The 26,270-nt window shown below is 42.8% G+C and overlaps 1 protein-coding gene across 2 annotated transcripts in view; it reads left to right on the top strand.

Annotated features, from left to right (window-relative positions):
• The window catches only part of CPVL (carboxypeptidase vitellogenic like), a 136,709-nt gene that overhangs the window by 18,907 nt on the left and 91,532 nt on the right, over nt 1–26,270 (top strand). For both annotated transcript variants that reach the window (XM_045564212.1, XM_045564211.1), the window contains exons 2-3: nt 5,091–5,276; nt 11,894–12,012. In XM_045564212.1, the coding sequence (XP_045420168.1) occupies nt 5,102–5,276; nt 11,894–12,012 (294 nt within the window). In that variant the 5' untranslated portion in view covers nt 5,091–5,101. The remainder of the gene's footprint in view (nt 1–5,090; nt 5,277–11,893; nt 12,013–26,270) is intronic.

Raw genomic sequence — 26,270 nt, 5'->3', positions numbered from 1 at the left:
AAATACTCCACCAGGGCTGATTTCAAGCTACCAACAAGATTACTCAACACAGTTGGAAAAAGATGCGCAGAAGCCAACCATTATATAATCTGTCCACCAGATGGATACAAAATACATAACTCCAGGTCATGGGTAATAGTTAAATGTAGTAAAATAATTAGGAAGTAAGCTTTGAGTATTTTTAACCTTTGTTGTAAAATATGATTTATTCAATGGTAAGTTTTTGTAGTTTAATTTTTAACAGTGGCTGTGTTGAACAGCTGGCTCTTAAAGTTCCTGCAAATTTAACCATCAGCTCTCTTGTGCTGGCTGTAGCATACCAAGTGGGACCCAGACAAGTTGCTGCTTTGCCCAAGGTCCACTGATAAGTCATGGCAGAATCTGGATTATTATGGAGCTGTTTCTAAAAACCAAACTCCTCTAGAAAGATTTACTTATCATAACAAACTTTCTGTTTATTCATTTGTTTATGTTTTTACTGCATCTTCTAACAATCCATGAAAGGGATTTAAGGCTATTACAGGCTGTTATTATCTATCAAGAAAATAAGAGTCAGAATATTTGAATATAATCCTAACTAAAGCTGGGAGAGTGGAAAAGAGATTAGATTTAGAACCATAAATAAATTCTGGCTTTGAGTCTTGGCCCTATGGATCACCAATGGTGTAATCTTGATCAAGTTAATTACTCCTCTGGTTTCAGTTTTCTAGCCCCTAAGATGAAGAAATTGGAACACATGGACGTTTAATGTCTCGTGTAGGTCTAAAATATCATGGTTCATTATTTAGATACATCAATTCAACAAATATTTGCTTAGTACCAATTATGTGCATTCTCATTATGGACTCTGTTACTCTAGGCAGAATTAAATACAAATATAATAATAATTATTATTATAACAACATCTCACATTTATGCAGAGCCTTCTAATTTACCAAACAGAAAATTTATTTTAAGTCTGTGAGGTTCTGTGGCTATGGGAGATCAGGACACACCTTAACAGAATGTTAGAGAAAGAGGAATCTATTCTAGAAGAACAAACAGAACCTTACTCCTAGGAAACAGAAGAGGTCATAACCAGGTAGTGATAAGGAATAAGGAACAAGCATTTTTTTTTTTTGCTATGTCTATCAGTTGCTTCACTTTATTTTAAAAAAGCAAAACAAAAACTTTTTTTTTCTGATTATAAGATTAGTTGTCATAGAAAATTTAGAAATTATTAAGAAATATTAAATAAGGAGAAAATATCATATATCCAATCTAGTATCCTGCTTTTCTTTACCTCATATGTTATCATATTTTCCAAAATATTCTCAGTGGAGTCATTTTAATTGCTGAATACAATTCCATGTTTTTGGTGTGCAGTAACTTACTTATCTGATGTCTTATTGTTGGAAGTTTAAATTGTTAATGGTCTTCATTATTCTAAAGAACTCTGTGATAAATAGCTTTAATATCAAAAAATTATATGTTGGACACATGGTTTCCAGCTCTAATATTTAAGGTCTAGTAAGACAGTTTTAGCAAATCATATACTTTCGACCTTTAGGTTATTTGATTCTGCCAACATTTGTATAAACCTAGATTTTATTCTGTTTTTAAACATTTATTAAGAGGAACATTTTCCTTGAATCCTTCAATATGAAATATTTGAACTGGAAATAGCACCAATGTTTTCATATTATTTCAAGTAGATATGATAAAGTGTATGGTTAATAGATTTTTTTTTTTCCTCTTTCTAGTACATAAGCTCTATGGAGATAGCCTCTATCTAATGCAGGGTTTATTGGCTTAGAAAGTGCTTAATAAATTTTCAGTAAATAAAAAGATTCATGCTAATGCAGGATAAACAAAAACATTTGAGAAGGCTGCTAAAAAAACCTACTTCTCCATTCATAATAATAGCTTTCATTTTTATTAGGAGAGATGACAGCTAAGCACAGTTCGGGAATTCTGTTACATGAGAACTGTGAAATGAAGTACGTTGTTGCTTTAATTCACCTACATGGGAAACCATGACTCGAATAGTTATTTGATTAAATGTTAATGAGGTGTACTAAATTGACCCAACTCTTACTTTTAGGTATTAGATTTATGTCAATTAAAACAAGTATCCTTAGTAATTAAAAAAAAAAACAAGACCTATTTTACCTCTTTCTTTTTTTAGCATCTTCGAATCAACATCTGCTTACAAGAAAACTGCTGTAACTACCTTGGTTGTTTAAATATTGATGGTTTCCATTAAAGGGGCTGGAAATTGGCAGCAGGAAGATTGAGAAATTGGATGGCAGGACTGGTTTCTTGTTTCTGTCCCCAGGAAAAAAATCTCTTACTGGAAGAGCTTCTTCTATTTTTTTTTTTAATACTGCCCTTTTTTCCTGAACGAGTTAGAAAGTAAAATTGTTGATTTCAGGCATTCCTTGAAAGTAACTATGCTATTAAAACATCAGTGTAACAAGTTCACATAATTAAAATGTTTTAACAGTGCCATAGTGGCTATTGCCCTTGGGCTTCTTGGGAACCTAATTTCAATTTCTAAATTCACTTTATTCTTTATTATAGTCAATAATAGGCAAAAGCATTTTTTTTTAACTCCATACTGTATTTGGTTGGGCCTATTTACATTAAGTGTGAGGAATTCTATTAAGTTAACCCTGAGAAACATGACAAGGATTATATATTCAATCGAATTATAATTATAAACTTTTATCTTATTGGGGAAATGTGGCTGAAAAGCTTTTAAAATTTGCTACAACCAATATTTTCATATTACCCCAAATTGGGTTGTAATAAGCGTATGGTTGAAAGATCTTTACGCATTTAGTATTTTTACCTTGTTCTAATGGCTTAGCATTTTAAAGCACTGAACATCAAAAGCAGGTGCTATATTTCCATAATTGTGTATATCTTTTTGCATCCAGGAATCTGAGTGAGTGGACTATTTATTCATGTCATGTATTTTATTTAGAATTTAGAGCTAAGAACTTGGGCATGCTTAAATAGCAGGAGTGCAGAGTAATGTAACGGCACTGGTATAGGTATTATCATAATACCTTGCTTACCAAGGTCAGGATAGGGTGAGGGAAGAGAGGCACCTGTTTCAGGTATGAAATCTAAGAAAGTGCCCCAAAACTCAATAATCAAGATAAATAGGCCGGGCGCGGTGGCTCACGCCTGTAATCCTAGCCCTCTGGGAGGCCGAGGCGGGTAGATTGCTCGAGGTCAGGAGTTCGAGACCAGCCTGAGCAAGACCCCATCTCTACTAAAAATAGAAATAAAAATTATCTGGACAACTAAAAATATATATAGAAAAAATTAGCCGGGCATGGTGGTGCATGCCTGTAGTCCCAGCTACTCGGGAGGCTGAGGCAGTAGGATCGCTTAAGCCCAGGAGTTTGAGGTTGCTGTGAGCTAGGCTGATGCCACGGCACTCACTCTAGCCCGGGCAACAAAGCGACACTCTGTCTCAAAAAAAAAAAAAAAAGATAAATAGTTTTTTAATGCAATATTTGAAAAAAATCCATATAGTGCAGAGAAAAATCTATGATAAAAAAGTCAAAATTTTTGATGAAGATGACATCTGCCCCTGCCCCCGCACCTCACTCACTTCCTCCTGGTCCTGGCCCTGATTGGAATCATGTTCTGATTTCTCTACTTTCACACCCTTGCATGAGACACTCCTTTGAGTCAAATGCTCCTTATCTAAAATTGGTAACAATAGTCCTCACTTTCCCAGTGACAAAGATTCTTTGCTTGGCCAAATTTTAATCAGCCTTCTGAATCTTCTGCTAGGTCCATCTGTGCACTTCCTTGTAAAATCCAGTTTTAGCAAAGAACTCTGCTAAGCCAGTTAACCAAGAACAGCCCCCCCCCTTGACATTTGATCACCCTCAATATCTGATCAGGCTCCTCAAACTCCACCGTCCCCAAGGTGATGTCTCGTGACTCTGGCCTGTCTTCTGCAAGAATTCTGTTAGCTCGGTTTAGCCTGGTCCTCCTGACACCCGATCTTTCTTCGTAGTAATTTTCTATCCACTGACCCTCTCACCGCTCCTTGGCTATAAATTCCTGCTTGCCCGTGCTATATTAGGAGTTGAGCCCTAGCTCTCTCCCTCACTGCAGTGGTCCCTATACCTATCGACACCCTGAATAAAGTCTACCTTATTCTGCTTTAACAAGTATCACTGAATAATTTTTCTTTAACATTGGTGGAATTATTAGGAGATTCAGCTCTGCTAAAAATACATGGGAAAGCTCACTGTAAATACAATTTACATGTTTATGTACAAGATTGGGTAAATCATCATATGATTTTATGCTATTATGACTATCAACCCAGGTGAATATTCTAAGCAAACATCAAATTTGAAGATCCTTGGAAAGCTTTGTGCTAATAGTTAGGGGTCTAATTTCTTGAACTTACTTATCAGCACAATAGATGGATGGACCTTAAGATAGTTTTAGCACCACTCCTCCTTCTTTTTTGTTGTTGGATACAAACTTTGGTGCCTTGTAAGAGACAGAGAGGATGACCATTCATTGTGTCTTTTTCCTACAAAGTGTGTATGGGTGCTTGAGGTCTCACCTTTGCTCAAGGGGTTCACCCACCAATGACGCCTTCCCTGTTTCTCTGGTTTACCTGAGATTCACCCACATTGTATTCACATCTGCCCTCGGTAAGGCCTTCCTAGGCTCTCTCGGCCTGCAGTGTGCGCTCAATCCTCTGCCCTCCCATGGTGGTAGAATGGTCTCTGCCACTCATTTGGTGTCAGTTACAGAGTCCTTGTTGCTTGAGGCTTTCTCTAATCCTCCATTGAATTTATTTTCCAGACCACAGTTTTTAAAATGCCAGTAATTTTTAAATTTCTGACATTGTGAGTCCCTTGAAGAATAACCTCATTAGACTGAATTTAAGGCTGAGCAGAAATTGAGTCCTCTTCACAGTGGTATCCAAGGTGCTCAGCAAAGGGTCTTTACACACAGTACCATTTTTTTTTTTTTTTGGCGAATAAATGAATTTCTTGCATGCAAAAGGGCTAGGTAAATATTTACTCCTTTGACTTATTTGTGGGATGTTGTTTTCATCCTAGACCCAGAGGAGATGGTCGGGGCCATGTGGAAGGTGATTGTTTTGCTGGTCCTGTCTATATTCAGCCCTTGTGATGGGTTGTTTCGCTTCATATACAGAAGTAGCCAGGTTTCCAAGCCACCTACGGGAAATGTGGGACAGCCACTATTTCTTACGCCTTATATTGAAGCTGGGAACCTCAAGGAAGGTAAGTTTAATTAAATCAGAAACCACTGGTATACTTTCAGCAGTTTTTTTTTAAAGCAATTATTCCACAGGATGCAAAATATATTCCAGTATTTTTACTCAGCTGTTTTATTTTAAATATTAATGACGATGTCATAGATTATCAGAGTTTTCAACTAAAATGAGAGTCAGGGTGGGATTATCTATATGGTTGAATCGCAGCGTTTCTGTTTATAAGACTAGTAGAGTGCTTGTCCCCCAGTGGGCACTTAATAATGCTAATACTAATATTAAAACTTACTTTGAGTCAGCCACTGGTTCAAAGCATTCTATTAATATGTGAACTCATTTAAACATCTCAACAACCCAGGGAGGTGTGTCCATTTTACAGATGTGAAACTAAAGCAGAAAGAGACTGAGCAATTGCCGGAGTTCACACAGACACCAGGAGGTGCAGGCTTCACCCCTAGGTGGCCTCACCCCCTCCCTTATCCGGCAAGTGACCCACACCTCCTAGGCCTCAGTTGTCCCGTTAATAAGATGGAGATTTAACAACTTACCCAACTTGCAGAGATGTTATGAAGATCCAATGAGAAAATGCACATGAAAACTCTTTGTAGCCTATAAATTGCTCTCCAAATATTATTGTTTACAAATGGCGTTATTTAAGAGATTGTGGGTTTTTCTATTATCATTAATAGGGAAAAAATGTGTCATATGGTGTTATCAGAGACTAACATTTATGATGTACATCTGCTCTTAGTGCTCCTTTTTGCTTTATTGTTGTGTGGATTAATGACTTCATCTTTCTGGACCTCAGTAGTTTCCTGAACTATAGAACAGTACCCAGACGGCTGCTCTGAGGAGCTGTGTGTGAACAGAAGCAGAGAAATGGGCGATGGCCAGAGGGAACGATGGGGTCGGGAAAGGGTCTATTAAGAGGATAGGAGAAAATGTTTGTTTACTACCAGAAATGACTGGGCTGAGGGTAGGGGCTGGTTGGGGTGAAGGGAGCCTTGTTGGAGACTGTGTCAAGTAGGCACTGTTGTCCCCTCAGGAGCCCCAGGTCTCTCCAGAGCCACAGGTGGGAAGGCAGGGTTGGTGCCTGCGAGGCTGGTAGGCTGGTAGGTGTGATGGGAATGCAGAAGTGCACTGCAAATGTTAAGAAATGATCGTTTTAAAGATCAAAAATAAATCTAAATACTCTATAAGGAAGTTTAAGATAAAAGCAAGTTTTCTTCATGCGAAGTATACTCGCAGCCCATAGGACGTCATTGTGTTCTGGTTTTTCTTTTCAACCAAGACATTCTCTTATTTTAAGGGTATGTTTAAGTCCTGTTCATATGTCTTTTTCTGAAATACGCATTGGCTCCAAGGTTCACCATCTCTTTTCTGAGGAAAGATGAAAAACTCTGATAACGTATTCAGTGTATTTTAAAAAGGACTCATTTTTGCTTTATGTAGAACAGTCGTGGAAAGATGGTTGCTCAGCCGTATAGGCTGATGTCGTTACAATGCACACACACAGGAGAAATACCGTTAACCCAGCAAATTGCATCACACACACTCATTGCAGCATCCTTGTAAGTGAATAGTGATGACTTAGATTTATGCTCGTTAACAATAAATCAAGGCAAACCATTTAATTTAGAGATGAAAAGGAATTAAAAATCATTATAACCAAATGCTACCAATTTGCATATGAGGAAATTGAAATTCAAATACCTTACGTGACTCTCCCAGTGGGACCCATGTCATAGAGATGGGGTCACAGAGACGGGCTCAGGACCCAAATCTTCTCACTTCTGCTCTATGACTTGCCTGCTATGGTTTATTTCCCTTTGTTTGAGACGCTTGTGCTCTTCTGAAATGACCAGATGCACACACATGAGACAATTAAGGAATAAAGCAGTGCACACTAAAGTACTAAACTATTACATCCGAGGTAAGTGTGCTGGAAATTTTGAGAAGGGAACTGTCCCTATTGGTTGGCATAATCCAGGGAGAAGATAATGGTACTGTAGTAGTGGGAGCAAAAATTATAAATAGCTAACATTTAATCGTTATATCCTCAGTACCTAGAGCAGTACCTGACATACTAGGCACTCTATAAATACTTGTGGAATTTAAATTTGAGTAGTAACCATGTGCCAGGTATTGTGCTTTACATCCATTAGCTCATGTAATTCTTAGAGCAACCCTAATGAAGAATGCATAATTATTGTTTCCATTTTACAGATTAGAAAACTGAGGCCTGGAGAAATTAAGTATCTTGCCCAGGGCCATAAAACTAGTAAGTGGGAGAGCTGGAATTAAAACCTATAGAGCCCATGTATGACCCACTGTGCTATGTGACCAACTTCAGACATGAGGGTGTTGGGTAAGATTTAGGTACACAGAGAAAGATCTGGACCTACTGAATGGGGGAAATAGCTTAAACAAAGGTGTTAAGCGAAAGTGACCATGGTGTGCCTGTATCATATATATATCTGGCAGGACCGAGTGAAAAGAATACAGAGAAATGTATCTGAGAGATTGTCCACATCCCTCCTGCTCCTATTTTTCTTGCCTATAAGCATTCTTCAGTTACGGGTATTAGCAGGAGCAGAGAAAGATTCCAAGGGAGGTAGTTTTGTCTTCTGTCCTTCTAATCCAAGACTGATAGATCTTCATCTGATGAGTGACAACTTTTAAAATATTAAATCTGCTTGTAATGTCACTTTCTAAAGTTGTATCACACAGTCAAAATTTTTGAACGGAATTTTAAGTGGCTGCTCCACAATCTGGTACATCTGGGTATTCAAATGCAGCCCTGACAACATAATTAAGGATAATTTTATTCATCCGCTTTGCTGAAAGTTCAGGAAGCTCTGGACAGATGGTCAGCTCGCTCTCCTAAATCCCTTTTGTTTATCGAGTCTGTCAAAACCCTAGGAACATGAGTCTTAATATCGCCGTGGAACATTTTTTGAGATAAACAGTAGTTTGCAAAAAGACAAGGGAAATTTTTACTTTTTTAAATCCCCAATTAGCTGGCTTAGTTTTTATGTAATTGTAATTGCATGTTTATTTTCTCTGCGGCTAGAATAAAACCTTACTCTCAGAAACAAAAATGAATGTAGAAGGCAAATTTTAACATGTTTACAAACACTGCATTTTTACAAACTTCACAGAAAATTTTGCTATTAGGTCCTAATTTATTATTACTTATTGTCTGGTACTGTCTTGTCTATATGGCTGATAACTGGGGTGTTTGTGTATCTGACATGCACACTGATTAGCTGGTTCAAGCCTTTCTTTGGTCACACTTCAATCTTTTTGAAAGTGTTAAGATTACCAACACTGGTAACAGCAGCAAATAACAAGCAGGAAGTGAAATCACTTCAAAGAAAACCTTTTATTTATGTATTTTTTAACTGTTTTAAACATTTGCGTTGTGAGTCATGGTGCCAGAAAGATCGAAACTTCTACATCTCGGGAGTTTGTTTTCCACATTTCCATTAATAGACCCTGGCAGGATGAACAGGATATTCAAAAATATAAAAAAATCATTTTAGTTGAAAGAAACATTAATTATTTTGCTGTGATTTAGTTAATGGAAATTTAAAATTTGAAATGGGGCAAAATACTTTTCTATGGGCCAGAGAAAAGTTCTAAATTTCTTAAGATCTCAATAAGGTCTGCCTTCCTTTAGGAGTTTTTCATACAAATAAGCTAATCCTCGTGCACCGTTCATGGGGCTTGTTTAAGTTCATTCATTCACATACACATGCATCCACCCTCTCGTTAACATCTGTGCATTGAAGAGGATTTATTGAATGTCTTAAGTGTGTAAATCAGCATGCAAAGTCCCAAGGGGTACAATAAATAAGACAAATTCCCGTTTCCAACAGCTCCTGATGTAGGAGGGAAGGTCTGAAATGTACCCAAGTGCAAGGTAGCAGAGAAGCAAGGTTGGCATGCCCGGGGGGAGGGCGAGTGAACATCTGAATCATTTTGAAACCGGCCGGAGAGCCCTGGGCTGGGCTGGTCTCAGAGAGATAGATTGATTCAATCATCCTGTCCTCTGTTCCATTCCCTCCAGCTCTTTCTGTTATATATTTTCTCTTTTTCTCATTATGCTCTGACCTTTCTCATTTTTCTCTGTCTTCTTTCTGGAATGCTCGCCTACCTATTTACCTTTCTGTGGTCCACATCTCACTCATTTCCAACTCTCAGTGTTGAGTTCTCTACCTTCCTTCTTTGAGTGTGTGTGTGGAGTGGGGCTGGTGTCTCTGATTTTGAAAAGAATAATAGTTCTGCAAAAATATTTCACAAGTGTTTTACAGGCTGCCCAGCCCTGGAGGGGCTAATTAAGAGTGAAGTGAAGTAGGGGGAGGAAGAAATGACAACTGGGGGGAAGGGAAGAGGACCTGGGCAAACACCACCTTTCCCAAACTACCTTTTCTTTCCCTTAAGATCCTCCCCCTCTCATTCGCCTTTGTCTTTTTCCGGTGTGGGGGAGGATAGTTCTCACTGGGAAGAGAATGGAAGAGCTACAGAGGTTGGATTAAGCAACTTGCCCTGGGAGATCTGGGCTGAGCCAGAAGAAGGCGGATCTTCTAGACTCACCCAGGGTGGGCCCACAGGCCCACGATAAGGATCCCTCCCGTGGACTGAACCCTCATTTTGTGTCTAGTACCAGGCTAAGGGTTCATATGCATTTTTTGGTCTGTTTGATCCTCACAGAAAGCCCCGTGTAGGGGAATCTGTATCCACGTTTTGCACAAAAGGGAAGAGGCTCAGAGATGTGGATGCCTTGCTGGAGAGCTAGTTAGGGTTACCAGCCCGGCTCTCTCCCGGCCGCAATTCATGCTCTTCCTATTGTGCCAGCCCACCAGGACCCTCAGGAAACCGCCCAGTGAGTCCTTGCTTTTGTCCCCACACCGACGCTGCCTCTGCTCCCAGGTGCTCCCTGTTCCTAATCAGTGGATGCATTTCGCAGACAGCAATAGCAGCGGACCTGCCTACACGTCAGCTTCTTTTCATAGGTTTTGCACATGGGGACTCTTTCATTCTGGGTGGACTATCCCATAAGGTAGTCCATCCTTCACAGAAGAGAAACTGAGGCACAGGGAGGTTAAACGCCCTCCCGGAGGGTCACAGGCTGGTCAGTAGCAGCACTAGGATCAGCAAAGTACTAGGGGAAAGGAATTGGGTGATGGATATGAGAGTTTCCCCTCTTAGGAGGCATGCCTATTTAAAAAGAGGGACTTGTAGCCCTAAAGCAGTGATGTGCCGGTGAAAGTTTCACAACCAGCCCTGGGGCCAGGACCCTGATTTGCAGCAAATACTCTCACCATGTGTTATTTTACCCTATCAATGATGTCCTTCAATGCCAATGCCCAGTTGGGAAGCGACGCTAACAATTCGCACTCTAGGGACTGAATGAAGGTGTCTTCCATTGCTGGCACGTGAAGGACTGAGCTTCTTTACCTACTAACTTAATACAGCTCAGACTTACTATGTCTCAGACTTAAATTGCTTTTCATGAGTGAATGGCCTTTACTGGGAGCACGTTCTTTGTCACCAAGAAAGGATTCTTCTCCTCCACCTAAACTTCCCTTCTACTTCCCCACTACGGCTTGCTTCCTGTTTTTGGTTCCTTCTCCACTCTGTTCCTAATCCCTGCTTCGCTCCCCACTTCCTGCTGCCTGCACCTGCTGACTAACTCTATAGTTGAGAAGCCCTGTAACAGGGTGGGGGAAGGAACACACTCCGCAACCTCACTGCTGGGTTTAAATCCCAGCTCTCCTTCAGTGGCTGTGTGACCTCAGGCAAGTTACTTAACCTCACTGTGCTGCAGCTTTCTCATCTGTAAAGTGGGCAAAATACTTACACCTCTCGTATTATGAAGGCCCTTGGCACAGTGGCCTTGTGTCAGCTCCTTTTAGTATTCTTCACTCCTGGGTGTCCTCAGCTGTCTGAACATTCTTCCTGTGCCTGTCCCTCTGGTGCCATAACAAAGCCAGGACCTCTGCCCTCTACAGCTGTTCAGTTGTCCTGTTTGGCTCCCCCTGGGTAGCCACAAGGCCACCCCCGGTCTCACTGCCTGCCTCTCCCCGCTGTCCCCAGTCACCCCTACTTGCCACATGCCTTGGTCCACTCCCCTTCACGGATGTGGCAGGATTTTTGCCTTCATGAAAATGAGAGTGTGAAGGACACAGGCCTCCCCAGGGCTGAGAGCTTCCTAGCTCCATCGTCTCTCTTAGACCCCCCCTTCCTTTGGGTCAGGTGACTTTATCCTGCCCCTTTCCACGTGGCCCAAGATGAGCACCTCGGTTTACATAAGGTGTGATGAGTGATTTGTTTTCTTCTTTTCTACCAAACCTTACTATAGCTTATAAAATATATTTGGGGACCTCCCAACAAAGGCTTAACATTTTCCCTTGCCCTTGGCTAACTGGTCAGTGTGGAGTGTGCAGGAGCGGTGGGGCAGGCAGACGAGAATTGCTGCAGTCACCACCTTTCAGGCCAGCTCCTTGTAGCCTCCTGATCACTCCGTCCCAGATCTGGTCCCTGGCAGAAGCCCTCCCGAGACTGAGATGGCTCACGTGGTGTTTTTCTCTAATCCTTGGGTAAATTTTTTTCCCCCACTAGGGAAAGAATCGAGTTTGGTGAGTCCTTTCTCAGGACAGAATGTGAAGAGTTACGCTGGCTACCTCACGGTGAACAAGACTTACAACAGCAACCTCTTCTTCTGGTTCTTTCCAGCTCAGGTAGGCCGCAAAGGTGCCCAGCTGGCTGCACACAAGAGCTGGCTATGCCGCCCGAGGGCAGAAATGTTAGCCTACAGACCTACAGGGTTTTTGCGGGGGGAAAAAGAAATTTTTTTTTTTTCCCCCTGAAAGTAAGTGCTAGTGACTCTGTGTGGTATTCATGTTTATGGGCAGGAAACAAATGTTTAAACGGAGGAGGGTGTCTAACTTTTAAATTCCTTGTAGCCTTACTTGGAATATTAATACTACCACCTTCTTCCTGCCATAGTCTTCTTCCTATCTTTTTGTTGTTTTGTTCTAAAAATACATGGGGCAGGGATGGGGGGGCGGCACTGGAGGATAAGGAGTGGGGAGGTTGCCAGAGTTGACAGGTAGTACATGTCTAAGCTGATGTAAATCTGGTCAGCTGTGGTCTTGCATGGCTCCCTGGTCTGTGGACTCCTTCGTGAACTCAGTACCCATGAATTGAGCATATGCTGTGCTGTGGGGACACAGAGGAGAGAGACCTGAACTCAGACTCTGTGGGTCTTTGGAGGAGGGCTGGGAGGATTGGTGATTTAGAATGGTTTCCTGGAGGGAGGGGATCATCACTCTTTTAGGTCCATAAAGACACAAATGGGCATGTCTTTGTACTTCAGTCCTATTTAGTTTACTTCCAGGTCACACAATTCTGCATGAACAAGATACTTTAAGTTTAGGGGTGCCTTTGTAGGAAGTGTGGGGGGGGAGGGGGTATCAGTAGAAGTGCTGAGATGCATACACAAATTTTCTCCCACCACAGAGTAATTGTCTATTTTCATTCTCCAAATTGGATTTGTTTTAGCAGCCAGAGAAAGCAAAGAAAAAGCTATCCCTATGGAGGGTGGTGTTTATATTTGCATGTGATTTGCATATAGCAGTGTTGCATATATAATAGCTCAGTACATCGCTTAATCCAGGGTAGTTTTCAAGTTAAATTGTTTCTGTTGGTACCGTTGGATTGTATTTTCTAGACTTTTCATTCCTGCTTTTCCAGCTCCATGGCTTCTGACAGTTCACCCTAAAGTAGCCTGTTGTGGAGTGGGGCCCGTCAGAAAGGGTGAAGAATTCCAGATACTTTTTGGCTGGGCTCACGTAGTCTTCAGACTGTCACCTTCTCTAGAAGGCTTTTCTGGACCCTAGAGAGTGTTTCTCTTTCTTCCTTGCTGTTGAGTGAGGCCAGCGAGGTGCCCAGAGCACACAGCTGAAGGAGACGCTCACTCTCAGGGTCGTACAAGTGCAAAGTCAGCACCTGAGCGTGAGTGCCCTCCAGTCTCCCACTGGTGCCCCCGATTGGTGGAATCTTCTGGAAGCCAGGGGGCGAGGAGTCTGGTGGTCCAGTCCAGGGAAGTCTGCCCACCAGGGCACAGAGCCGGGTGGAGGGGGGGTAATGGACCTTCAGAAGCAAACAGGAAAACATCCAGACAACTGTCTCAAGGAGACTTGGTATAAATTAAGCCCAGAAATATGACCTCATCCTAACAGGTGGAATTTTTCTTGTGTTTCAAAAATCTCTTAAACTTTATGCCTTTCAGAAACCATTCTGGATGTGTGCATTTTTTATATCACATCTGTCAAGATCATTGACTGCAGTCCTCCAGCACTGACCTCTTGCCATTAGTTTTCTATTGCTGCTATAACAAACTGCCACAAACTTAGTGTCTTCAAACAACACAATTTTTGTTATTTCACAATTCTACAGGTCAGAAGTCAGACACAAAATCAGGGGGTCAGCAGGGCTGCAGTCCTTCTGGAGGCTTTAAGGGAGAATCTGTTTTTGAGTTGCCATTTGCAATTTCTAGATGCTGCTCAAATTCCTTGGCTCATGGTTCCTTCCTCCCATCTTCAAAACCTGCAAAGGCTGACCGAATCCTTCTCACTTTGCTGTTTTCCATACTCAGATGGAAAGAGTCACTCTGACTCTTGTCTTCTGCCTCCTTTTTCTAAAAGGACCCTTGTGATTATATTGGGCCCACCCAGATAATCCAGGATAATCTCCCTATTTGAAGGCCAAGTTCATTAACAACCTTAATTCTTCTTTGCCCTACAACCTAACATATGCACAAGTTCCGGGGATTAGGGCACAGACATCTTTGGGGAGCCATTATTCTGCACAAAATGGATACTTGAATATTTGCCTAGATTAGTGATTCTCAGGATGTTCTCTCTCAGTGATGCTCACGTTGTATTATATATAAGAATTATCTCTGACTTCTCCCAGAGATTCTGATTTGTGAACTGGGAGAGGCCAGCAAGTTGCAGAGTTACCAGGTGGGTCACGCCTTGTGAAACCATCACTCCAGCCTATAGGCCACTCCCTCTTCCCAGAGTTCTGGCCCTGAAGTGGCCCATACTCCTTTGACCAGAAGGAAATGCCTAGAGCAGCCAAATGCAGATGGAGGTGGTGTGTTGTCCCATGTTGAGGATTATAATGCAGAGTGGGGGTTGCATGAAGATGCCAGCGCAACCGACAGGGGTAGACTTTCCTAGTCCTGCCTGGGGCTTCTCTGAGACCTGGTAGGGCTCAGCCTCCCTGCCATCTTCCTTGCCTGCTGCTGCTCCACCTCCACCCCAGCCACAGAAACCTGAGTCCTTACTTAGTCTTCTGCTTTGTTACCTGTGTATGATACCAGCGGGTTCCTTATTCACTTCCCTGTATTGCCTTCTTTGGTAATAATCCTGATTTATAAAAACAGGAATTAACAGTGAGAGAAGTAATCAGATGGAAACAAAGCAAAAACCCAGTTTTCTTCTTTCTCAGGTCACCTCTGAGCAGGTAAACGGCTACATCTAGCGTGTAGATGACGCACGAGGACTATAGAGCTGTTCAGGGAAAGGGGTTTAGGTTCTGCACAATCTACCAGTTGCCAGACCGAGGTCTGAAATCCTCCCTGCATTAAACAATGGCTGGGCTGTTGGTTTTCTGGGTTTTTTTCTTCCTTCAATTAAATGAAAACCTAGCTATGCGGCCCCTGACCAGATTATGTCCATAAACACATCCTAAAATGATCCCAGAAGACACGAACATGAGGCTGCCACCAAATGAAAGGTCTTTAAGTACACAGTGTCCCATTGGAAGTGATAGATGAACCTTCAGGTGAAAACGGGGCAGAGGTGGAGAGACGGTATCCTCAGATGGTGTCACCATGTGGCAGCCAGGATAGATTGCTCCAAGACCGCTTTCTGGGAAGCCCACAGAGCCAGATATCTGAGGCTTCCGGGTGTAAATTATGGAAAGAGACCAGCTTGGGTGAAGGAGATAAAGCATGTGACAAAGAGAAGCAGTGGTCACGGAGATGGGGAAGAGTCTCTTTGATTTGGCAGAAATATTAGTTCATTGCCTGTCACAGGGAAGCAGCTGATACTGTCATCAGGAAAGAAATGACCCCTTTAAAAAACTGAAGGTAGAGAAAATAAGACATCCAGGAAGGATGCCACACTCGTAATATCCTCTGAGTATTTTGAGGGTATGCTGTTTCTCAAATTTTGTTTTCCTGTTATTGTATAAAAATCAGTGCATAATGAATTCCAGAACTTGAAATTGGTGTGCAGCGAGAACACAATCTGCAAGAGAAGGAGCAGGCATTTTGCATGAGATAAAAACTATGATGAAGCCAACAAAAATGCAGCATTTACAGTAGCTATCATTAACTGAACATTGGCTATGTGCTAAGCACTGTGCATTTTCTTATTTAATCCTTACAAGAACCCCATGAGGAAGGAATTATTATCCTCGTTTTATAGATGAGGATGACACAGATTAAATCATCCTCCCCAAGTTATCCACCTAGAAATTGGCAGAACTGGGATTTAAAACAAGGCCTCTGGCTCAGAAATCTTTGATTCTGACCACCACATATTAGAGCCCGAGAACACTAGTCACGGAAGGCACTAGAGTACAGTGGTTAAAAGGATAGTCTCTGGAGTTAGTTGGGCTTGGAGAGAAATCCTGACCTCCATTACTTATGCCACATGTGACCCCGGGCACATTCCTTAAATGTCTCAGAGCACTGGTTTCCTTGTTTTAAAATGGGAATCAAAATGCCTACTTGGCAATGGTTTTGAGACAAAAGCGATAATATGGTCACACTGTAAGAGTGACGCCTAATGTATAGTAAGTATAGATGCCATTATTTTATTATGATTATCATTATTGTTATTAGTTTTTCTGTTATTAACACAAAAACCATAGAGAACTAAATCAGTCGCAGTTTGGGAAACTAAAAAAGACAGGAAATAGAGGGAAAACTTTTAAATCAGAAGGACTTGAACACCAGCCAAGAATGTGGATTAATTGCTACTGGCTCAGGAGATTACTAAATGAAAATGGGATTTTTTTTTCACAGTTAAGAAGATAAAAAGACATATAGATTATCATTTTTTAAATTTAGCATCCTTCTGATTGGAAAAAGATATCTAGTATTTGATTTTGTCTTATAGATATAGAAGCATAGGTGATTTGTTGGACATATTCAGGCAAAACCTGCAGATTAGTTACCTCAGATGCCAGGAAACCCAAACCTGAGGCATTTAGAGTCAGGCCTAGGCCCTTACTGAGGACCCCATCTTGGTTCTCTGGCCAAGGGGAATGGCCAGGATTCCTGGAATCCGAGCATCTGTTTGGTGTCTGTGAAAGGCCAGTACCATCTTGAGGAGTCAGCAGGGCTGAGATGGAGTGAGATGTGGGAGTCACCTGGGGGCAACACATGAGGAGGGCTCACTCTCAGGACCCTGCATGCTGGACCCTGCTTAATCAGACTCCAGGAAGTCAGACAGCCTGGGGTTAGTTCAACACAATGTGCTTGAACTAACAATCCAGCGAAGGGGAAATGGAACCGCTTGCAGGCTCCTGGTCCAAAACAGAGAGCGTTCTTTCTGGCAGTAGAAGAGCATGTCCCAAAGCGTACCTGGGAGCCAGCAGGACAGCCTATCCTGCAATGAAAGCATGGAATTGGGTCCCACTGGACCTCAGCATGGTGCCACATACACTCCCTCTTCTGAACGTCTGAACTTCAGTAACAGAGTCAATGTGGCAGAGGACGGGGGTTCCACACATGCCACTGCTCATTAGAAATACCTGGAGAGCTTTAAAAATGTGATAGACCTCTCAGCTCATTGTCCAGCTCCGCCCCACAGAGATGCTGCTCTAGAGAGGGCCCCAGGATCAGTATTTCCAACAAGTTCCACAGTGACCCCAATGCAGCCAGTCAGAGGGCTTGAATTTGGGAAAAGAGAACTAGAAGTCAGGATACAGGGATTCTAATTCCAAGGCTGCAATTCCTGGCAGTGTAACTGTGGGCCTCAGTTTTCTCCTATAGAAATAAAGATGTTAAATCTAGTTGATTGCTAAGTTTCCAGCACAGCGGTACATTCTGTGGTTCTATGGTTTAAGTCAGCTTGCCTACAAGACGTGCCTCAATGTGCTACCTAAGGTATAAAAGCATCCAAGAACTCCAAATCAAGGTATGGATTGAATGGCCAAGCCCTTGACGTGGTGGCCTGTGTGGTAGCCAGCCTCCAAGATAGTCCCCCATTATCTTCATCTCCTGGTATATGTGCCCTTGGGTGGTCCCCTCCCATACTGAATCAAGACTAGCCTCTGTGACCAATACACGATAGCAGAAATGGTGGAGTTCGACATCCAAGGCTAGATTGTATAAAGGGCAATGTTACTTGTGCCTGGTCTCTTGGATCCCTCATTCTGCGGAAAGCTAGATGCCATGTTGGGAGGACACTCAAGCAGCCACAGGGAGGAGCCCGGGTGGAGAGGAGGTAAGTCCTCTACTGTCCACCCTCCAGGTGGGACCAACCTTGGAGGAGGTTCAGCTCGCCCCAGGGAAGCTTTCTGATGACTGCAGCTCTGGCTGGTGGTATCTTGACTACAATCCTATGAGAGACCCTGAGCCAGAACTACCCACCCAGAAACCCTCACATTCCTGACCCACAGAAATCTTGAGAGATAATAAATTCTTGTTGTTGTCCTAAGCCATTAGGTTTCGCAGAGATGTCATACAGTATTAGGTAACTAATACAGCTTCTTGTCTTGTACTTTTGGGCTGTGGCTGTGATCTCTTGTGACAACTAGCATATATTCCCTAACCCGGGGGATAGAAACCTAGGGAGTGGTGGCTACTATGCCAACTATTTTTTTAGTTTTAGTTTTTTGCCTCTCAACTCCAATTCTACCATGTTACTGGCTCTGCTATAATGGAGCTGTAAGCATTTCTGCTCCGCAGTGAGCACGATACCAAGCTTTGTCAGTAGAGGGCGCTGGAGGGACACAGCAGGAGGAAGTTGGCTTCTCTTCCTGTTCCTGGGTCCTGCCTTTAGCTTTTTCTTGGCCTGCTGCCCAGCAGTATGTTTGGGGACGTCCCATGGCACTCTGCCTTAGCTGTGCACCTAGACCACCAAGACCCTCAACAAGATGATAGCCCTGGCTCTGTCCAGGTGACTGCCTGGCGGTGGCCCTCCCAACACGGACACCTGCATGACAGGCCTTGCCAGTGAGCAGGCCCGCAACACCCCTACTCTCTCTGCAGCCCTCTAACCCACCTTGGCCATTTGCTGTGTGCCACCCTTCAGGACGGGGGGCTCCCAGCATCATGACTGTCTCTGTGCCTGCCTGCCAGCCACTGCCACCTGTTCCTGGAGGGCTTTCCTACTTACCCAGGGGTTGGCCAGCTTTGGGTCGGGCAACCCAGTGAACTTCTCGGTCACCCAGCGGACCACAACCATACCTTCTCCAATGAAGTCTGGACCACTTCTTATATTAAGATTCCCCTGTTCCTTGGTAGACAGGGACGCCTAGCCGCATACTGGTCTTTTCCCCACACTGGGCATGTGGCTCATGGAGAGCATCTGGTATTCCATCTTCACTTTTGCCCAGGGGTGCCCGGGATACCCACAGCTGGCTGGGGCCAGAGTAAACACTGAAATTTGTAACAGAATGAAAGGTGAATGTTTCCAGGCAGAAAAATTGATTAATTAAACATTTAAAATTATTCTGTAGTTTCTGCCTTCTGATTAGACCTTAACTAATATTGCTGCCCATTCTAAATCTCTCTCCTGCTCGGGGGCACCAAGGGCCGGAAGTGTGGTCTGGTTCAGGAATGAGGAAGGGGAAAGGCCTCAGGAGCCAGAGCAGTTTTTCTGTCTCTGCCCTATTCTGTCTAGACCACGGGCTCACTCATCTGTGCTTTGCTATTCTCTCTTCATGTGAACATGCTTTGCTTCTCCAGGCACTTGGCCAAGTTTACCTGTCCTTGCATCATGCAACCAACAGAGATTAACGAGCACCTGTGATTGGCCCAGTTTGGTTCAGATGTTCTTCCTTGGTCCAATCAGCTAGGCTGAGGGTGTTGGGTCAGGTGATATAAACATGGCTAATGGGCCTGCTCTGTGGATGAATGGAGGATCAGTTCTAGGGGGAGGGACAGATTTGTGAGCTGGACAGATTTCTTAAAATATGTCTTGAAATATATATCTACCACCAGTGACTATAAATCCACTAGCAGTGCAACATTGGAGATTTGAATACAATGGATAATGGGCTTCCTCAGGCTTCTCCTGTTTATCTTCGCTTTGCCGTGTACTTAATGGCATCAGGATCAGTGGGTATACGAGACAAAACAAAAAGAAAGTAGCTAAAAATGATAAGTTATAGGTCACTCCACCCATAGGTATATGTGAGCTCTGCAGAAACCTTTGTGGGCCTGATTCCCTCTGGGAAATGAAAATTGAACATGGAGAAGAAAGTAATTAACTTTTCCAGCCATTTCTTTCTTTTGCATCAAAAAGGGAAAGTAAAGCCTCTTCTCTATCCCATCTCACTCTCACCTCCCTTTTCCTTCCACAGTACAACTGGCAGGAAGCACAAACAGAAGCCACAACTATCTCAGGAAGAAATGAGAAAGCCAGGTAGAAAGGTTAGGAGGGAGAGAGGTAGGGAGGATTCAGGTGGGGTCTAAGCCTGATGAGACAAGTCAAAGCTTGATGAGAGTCCAGGAGAGCCTGGGAATGATGTACATGTATGGAGGACTTGAAACAAAAAAAAATTTGAAAAATTTAATTTTCCATATGATAGTGCAGTGGCAACAGTCATAGAAAAGGAAGATCTAGGGAATGGTCAACACCAACCACTACAAATAAAATTCCTTTGAAAAACACAGAATGTCTTTAGCAGGTTGTGTGTATGTGTTGGGAATGTATGTGTAGAATTAAAATTTTATTATGTACCTATTTAACTATTCTAGTCACTAAACTAATTGCTTTAAATAAAAACCTCTGCCTTGATTAACACCATTAGTGTAGCAGCTGAAGTATCAGCTGAACTGGGATCTGTATGGCAAAATGGGCGTCCATTCAAACATACTTGAGGGAATTTAAAGACATTTACTCGAGGTACTAATGACTTCAATTAAGATAGAACATATTACTTAAACCAAGCAAATGATCAGCCTCTGCGTATACCAGTGTGAAGAGGACTTTAATTAATTTACTAATTGCACGTCTCATCTTAAGCAGTACCATTTATTTGGATCTGTTAATGGTTTAGTTGCTGACTTTTCTTACCAAGTGTGGTATTCCTTATTGGGAATGGGAGGAAAGGGGAAGCTAGAGGTATGTACCCAGCCTTGGGGATTAGCAGATGCCTATCAGCTTCGACTGACTTCCTGGTTCAAAACGTTGCCCTCACACTTGTTGAGACACCTTAAAATTCCTAGGTACTCCAGTGAAGTCCTCCGTATACAATACAACCATGTTACTTGAGAGTACAGAAATTGGCAAGTCTTTAGCCCCCACCGCACACCCCCCAATCCAATATATGAACTTACTTCTTCAGGGACATGCAAACACACTGAGAAGAAGGTTGTCTCTATGCCCCATCTGCATCTCTAAAGCAAAGGATGGCCTGGGCGGTATGGTTTGATGGAGGATGCAGGTGAGAGGGAAGACTCAGAGCATAGGGTGATGCTGTCCGGGACGGAGGGTATATCCATCTGGACAGCAACAGGGCAGAAGGGATTTAGTACAGCGTAGTTTCAATGAGTTTCCTTTACTTCGAATGACAGTCCGTGAAGACATGCAGTAGATTTTTTTCCAACACCATTGTGGATGAGCAATGGAATGAGCTAATGTGAGAAATTGTGAAATTTCTTTCTATCAACAATCTGACAAGCAGAAAGATAACCTGCCTACTCCTGGGCTGTTCATTCTGGAACAAATGCTGAGGGAGGAGTGTCCAATTCACGAACTGTCCACCAGGGGTCGCCAGAAGAATTGAAAGGGCAAAGCCACAGTTGCTCCTTGTGCTCCAGCACAGGGTCCAGGTTTTGGGGACCTGTGCGCCCACCCTCTTCTGTTGCCAGAGAGACTGCTCACTTAAATAGTTAGGATTCTTTTGTATTTTCTTTAATATTTTGAATTTTTTGTCCCTTTTTTTCGATCGTCAGTTCTTGCTATAGTACTCTGACCTATATAAGTCATTGGTAGAGATTTTTATTTTCTTCTTCATTAAATATGTAAATGTTTATCAGAAAGGGATTACTCATCTTTCAGGTCTCAGCTCAAATGTTACGCCATCCCCAGAGGCCTTCTTTGAGTACCCAAGCTAGTGTCTGTCCGTTATTCTTTCATGTCACCATTATTTAGTCTACTTGTTTATTACCTGTCTTCCCACCCCACCAGAAAAATAATCAGAGCTAACACTTACATAGATGTAGTAACACCAGGCACTGTTCTAAGTGCTGTACATACACCAACTCTTTAAATCGGCATAACAACCTTATGAAATAGACATTATTATTATCCATATTTTCAAAGCAGAGGACACTGAGACACAGAGGGGTTAAGTAACTTGCCCAAGGACACACAGCTGTAAAATAGCATGGTTGGAATTTAAACCTTGGCAGTTTGGCTCCAGAATCCACACTCTCAACCATTAAGTATTCTGGCTGTCCATGGGTAGGAGTTGGTCTGCAGCCCCAGCCCCAGACAATGTCCTGGGAGTGTCAGTGTTGTAGGGTAAATGAGTTAATACATTGTGGTAAATTCATAGAGTGTCATAGTCTTGAGCCAAATGATGGTATGTACTGATATGAAGTCCACAGCATGTTATTAAGTGAATACAGCAAATATAGAGCATTATATATAGCCTGAAACTATTTTTGAAAAAAAAAGCGTGTATATAGCATATATAATAGCTACAAGATACATATGTATGTATGTGGAGGGGGAGCCTAGAGAAAAATCTGGAAGAGTAAACATAACATCTCCACGATCATCTCTGGAAAGTAGAATTTGGAGGGGGGGGTGGATTTTTTTTCAATACCCTCATTAAAAAACTAGTTAAGAAGTATTTTGCTTGTAACGTAAAGCATTTTAAGAAAAAATTTTAAAGCTTTTGAAAAAAATAAAAACATTAATTCTCTTGTCTTATACACTCTTGAATTAGAGCTTCAATATTATAAATATTTTTAAAGTCCTGAATTTTTTAACACTGTAAATGAATTAAAGTGGTCATTTCTTATTTCATTTGGTCTTAAGTTTTACGATGTGGTTTTGTTCAGGATGGCTTCATTCACTTTTATTCTTTCTAAAGTGAGGCGTAGGAAGTGGGAGAAGGGCTGCATTCTCACAGTTGAGAACTTAATTTATCACCCTAAGGACAATCACATAGTGACTTCATGCCATTACTATGGACATAATATTATACTGTACATCATGACATTATGATGTTATATTATAAAATTCAAAGTGCTGTGATGCCACTAACTCCTGGGTTTCCAGCATTAAACATGTGTACATTTATTTTCCAGCATCTGATTTGTGCATTTCATTCCAGATAAGGGCGATATTAGTTCACTGGTTGGTTGGCTCATTGAGGTAGAAAGATGTATGCGTGGGCTTTTCTTTAATAACAGACTTCTTCAAGGGTTGTTGAACCTCATTCACCTCCTTCAGGAAAGTAAATCCGAGGAACAAGGTCAGCTGAGGTTGGAGGTGTGTGCACAGGTCTCCTGTTATTTAAGCATTCCAGGAATGCAGTGTCCTGTGCTTCAAAGTTGCATAGTAAAGATGTTTGGCAGGGAAGTGTTTGGCTTGACTTTGTAGTGAGGCCTCTTAGGATCAGGCTATTTTTCTGAGAGGCCGGAGGTCCAGTTCATTGTGCCAGGTCACAGGAAGGGACATGGAAGGCCAGGGGAGGATAGGGTGGAGACCAGAGATGCAGGGCATCCGAGAGGGCAAACTCTCCATCCACCTCCCAGATCTCAGCCCTGTGCGAATATTAGAACCACCTGGGAGCTTTCAAAAAAGACTGATGACGCCTGCCCCCCTCCAGACCAATGGAATTGCAACCACTGGGATTTGTAGTATTCTTTAGAAATCTCTCCAAATTATTTTAATGTGTGCCAAGGTTGAGAACCACTGGCTGGTTTGTAGCATGCACACTGTGGCCTCTAGGAGTTCACATGTCCTTTAGGAAGGAAGTGGGGGCTGGATGTCCTCTGGGATTGGTGGACTCACAGCATCGCACATTCCCCGGGAGGCTGGGAAGAGCAGGGACAACTTCCACCCAAATTCCATTGTTTTTCCACCTCTAACATATGTAATTTGCTCCTACCGCCAAGTGAGTACAAGTGGAAGGTAGTAATAGGAAGTGGTATTAAATAGCAGAAAAAGAGGATCTGAGAGGAGATAAAAGTCACTTATTAAACTAAAGCACACACAGTTGAGACCACAGACAAGTTGAGGCAGAGCTAGTTATATTTGTTTAGTGCATTAGAGTTTACACTATCATTTTACACACATTTTCTCACCAGAGCCTTTAAGCAGCCTTTGAGGTAGGCATTGTCACCATTTTACAGATGAGGAAACTGAGGACTGGAAGAAGCAGAGAGGGCCAGGATGACACAGCTATTATGTGGCCAACTAGAACCACAACCTGTTCAGCTCCCAATTCCAGGGTTCACTCAGCTTCTCTGCAGGAACTTTAAAAGTCTGTCTTTTTAAAATATTTTTATTATTTATTTGTTATTATTATTATTCTTTTTTGGAGACAGGGTCACCCAGCTACAGTACATTAGTGCGATCGTAGCTCACTGCAGCATCAAACTCCTGGGCTCAAACAATTCTCCCTCCTCACCCTCCCAAGTAGCTGGGACCACAGGTACGCACCACCACACCTGGCTAATTTTCCTGTTTTCTATAGAGACAGGGTCTCGCTCTTGCTCAAGTTAACAAGCTGTCTTTGATTTTAATTTGTCCTGCTTTGATTTATAAGACAAGACCCTCGTTCTCTTGACTTGTTCACAGACATTTGAACACTTGAGGCAGGAGGACTAACTGGTGAAAAACTGACCAGGGAAGGTGCAGGCCAAAGGAGCAAGAAAAAAACCACCACACAACCCACTTTCCTATTTTTTCATTTATAGGTAGATTGCATGCAAACCATCTATACCTTCCTAGTATTTGTCTATTACAGCAATAGCCAGTGTTTGTAGAACACATAGTATAAAGCTGGGCTTTATGAAAAGTAATTCATTTAATCCTCCCAACAAACCTATGACATAGGTACTATTGTTGTTTCCATTTTACAGGTGAGGAAATGGAGCTCCAGAGAGCTTAGGCAGCTTACCCAAAGTTACGTAACTAGTGGGTGGTAGAGCCTACATTTGAATCCAAACAGTCTGGGGCAAGAGCTCCCACACTTACCCACTGTAGTGTGCTGACTCTTGGGCTACAGCCCTGCTGATGGGAGGTCCCAGTCTGACTCTGGGCTTGCACCATTTCTACCTGTTTCCCTATTTATAATATTCATTTACATTTATAATGCTTTTGTCATACATTAGGCATTGTTCCAAGGGCTTTAATTATGTCACTTAATTTCATTATGGTCAGGAGTGGGCCCCAGAGGCAGCACCTCATAGGAAGGCTGTTCGCAGCTCATGGCTGTTCTTACCAGCGCTTCTCTTCCTGCAAGGTCTCTTGGGCCCCTTTCCAAGGCTATAAAGGACTCTAAAGCCTTTTGGTGACTAGGGAAGAGAAACCCCTCCGTGCCCTCTGTGGTCATGGTTAGAACTCCGTCTGCTCAGCCCTTCCTCCTGGTTCTTGGTGGTGGCATCTCAGTCACTTCCTCTTGAGTTGGTCTTGCCTTCTGCCGCAGCCTTCTCCCAACATCTAGGTAGATGGGGCCATCCACTCAGGCCTTCCAAGCATACCTTGATTTGTCCGTGCAACCAGGCCAAGCAAGAGGGTGCAGGATTTCGCGCTGGGCTGAAGCAATGGGATCCCTGCTTGCCGTGCCTGGCAGACTGAACATCCGATGAGCCAAGACATTACATGACCTCACTGTTAGGTCCTGCTGGGAGCTAAAGACAGGCCAGGTAGAGCTTCTTCCAGGTGGTTCCGGGGAATACATGTGAGGACTGTGCCGCCCTCCACTCCCAGTTCCTTTCTGTCAGGAGGATTTTCCCTTGTCACTTCCCTCTGTCCACAGCTGCTCCCTGGCCCTGCTCCTGGCTGGGTCCTCTAAAGCTGTCAGAGTTCAGGTTGGTGCTCAGGCCCTCACTGAGGCCTTCGCTGCTCATCCTCTTCTTCTCAGCCCTAGCTACTCTCTGAACATCATCCTTATTTCTTTTTCATGCTCTCAAATCATCACATGTATTTATTTCTTTACTTACGTATTGTCTGTACTCCCCATGAAATCATAAGCTCCAAGAGAACGGGCAGTTTTCTGCCTCACTCACTGCTGTACTGTGTACCCAGCTCCTAGCAGCACTCCTGGCCCAAATTGGGTGTTCAAGAAACATGTGTTAAATGGAAGAGTTACAAAAAACCCACTGTCATTGCAGGTGATGGTACTGACACTCCTGCCAGTAGCCAATTTTCAACATTCCAGCCCTGCCAATGACCCTTTCTAATTCATGTCTCCCACATGTCCTAAATAAATCCTTACCTTGTTTATCTGTTGTTATTTGTATCGTCTAAATGACTCTGGGCCTGTCCAAGTCTCCTCAGTTTCCCCGGTCACTGTGGACACCTTCTTAGTGAATAAAATCAGGAAGGCGTCTGGGCTGGTGGTAAAGAGTAGAAAGTGTCCCTGAGGAGAATGGTTCTTTGTCGTACCTCTGTTGGAAACATGCGCATCAAATGGAAAAGTCCCCCAAAGGTTTAAACAGCTAAAAAAACGTAACCGTGCCCTCGGCAGCATGCTAGATGTCTGGCAGCGTGCACAAGCA

Source organism: Lemur catta, chromosome 11 (genome assembly GCF_020740605.2).
Source record: "Lemur catta isolate mLemCat1 chromosome 11, mLemCat1.pri, whole genome shotgun sequence".
Taxonomy (NCBI): Eukaryota; Metazoa; Chordata; class Mammalia; order Primates; family Lemuridae; genus Lemur; species Lemur catta.
The sequence above is the reverse complement of the archived record's forward strand: the minus strand, read 5'-3'. Positions and strand labels throughout refer to the sequence as shown.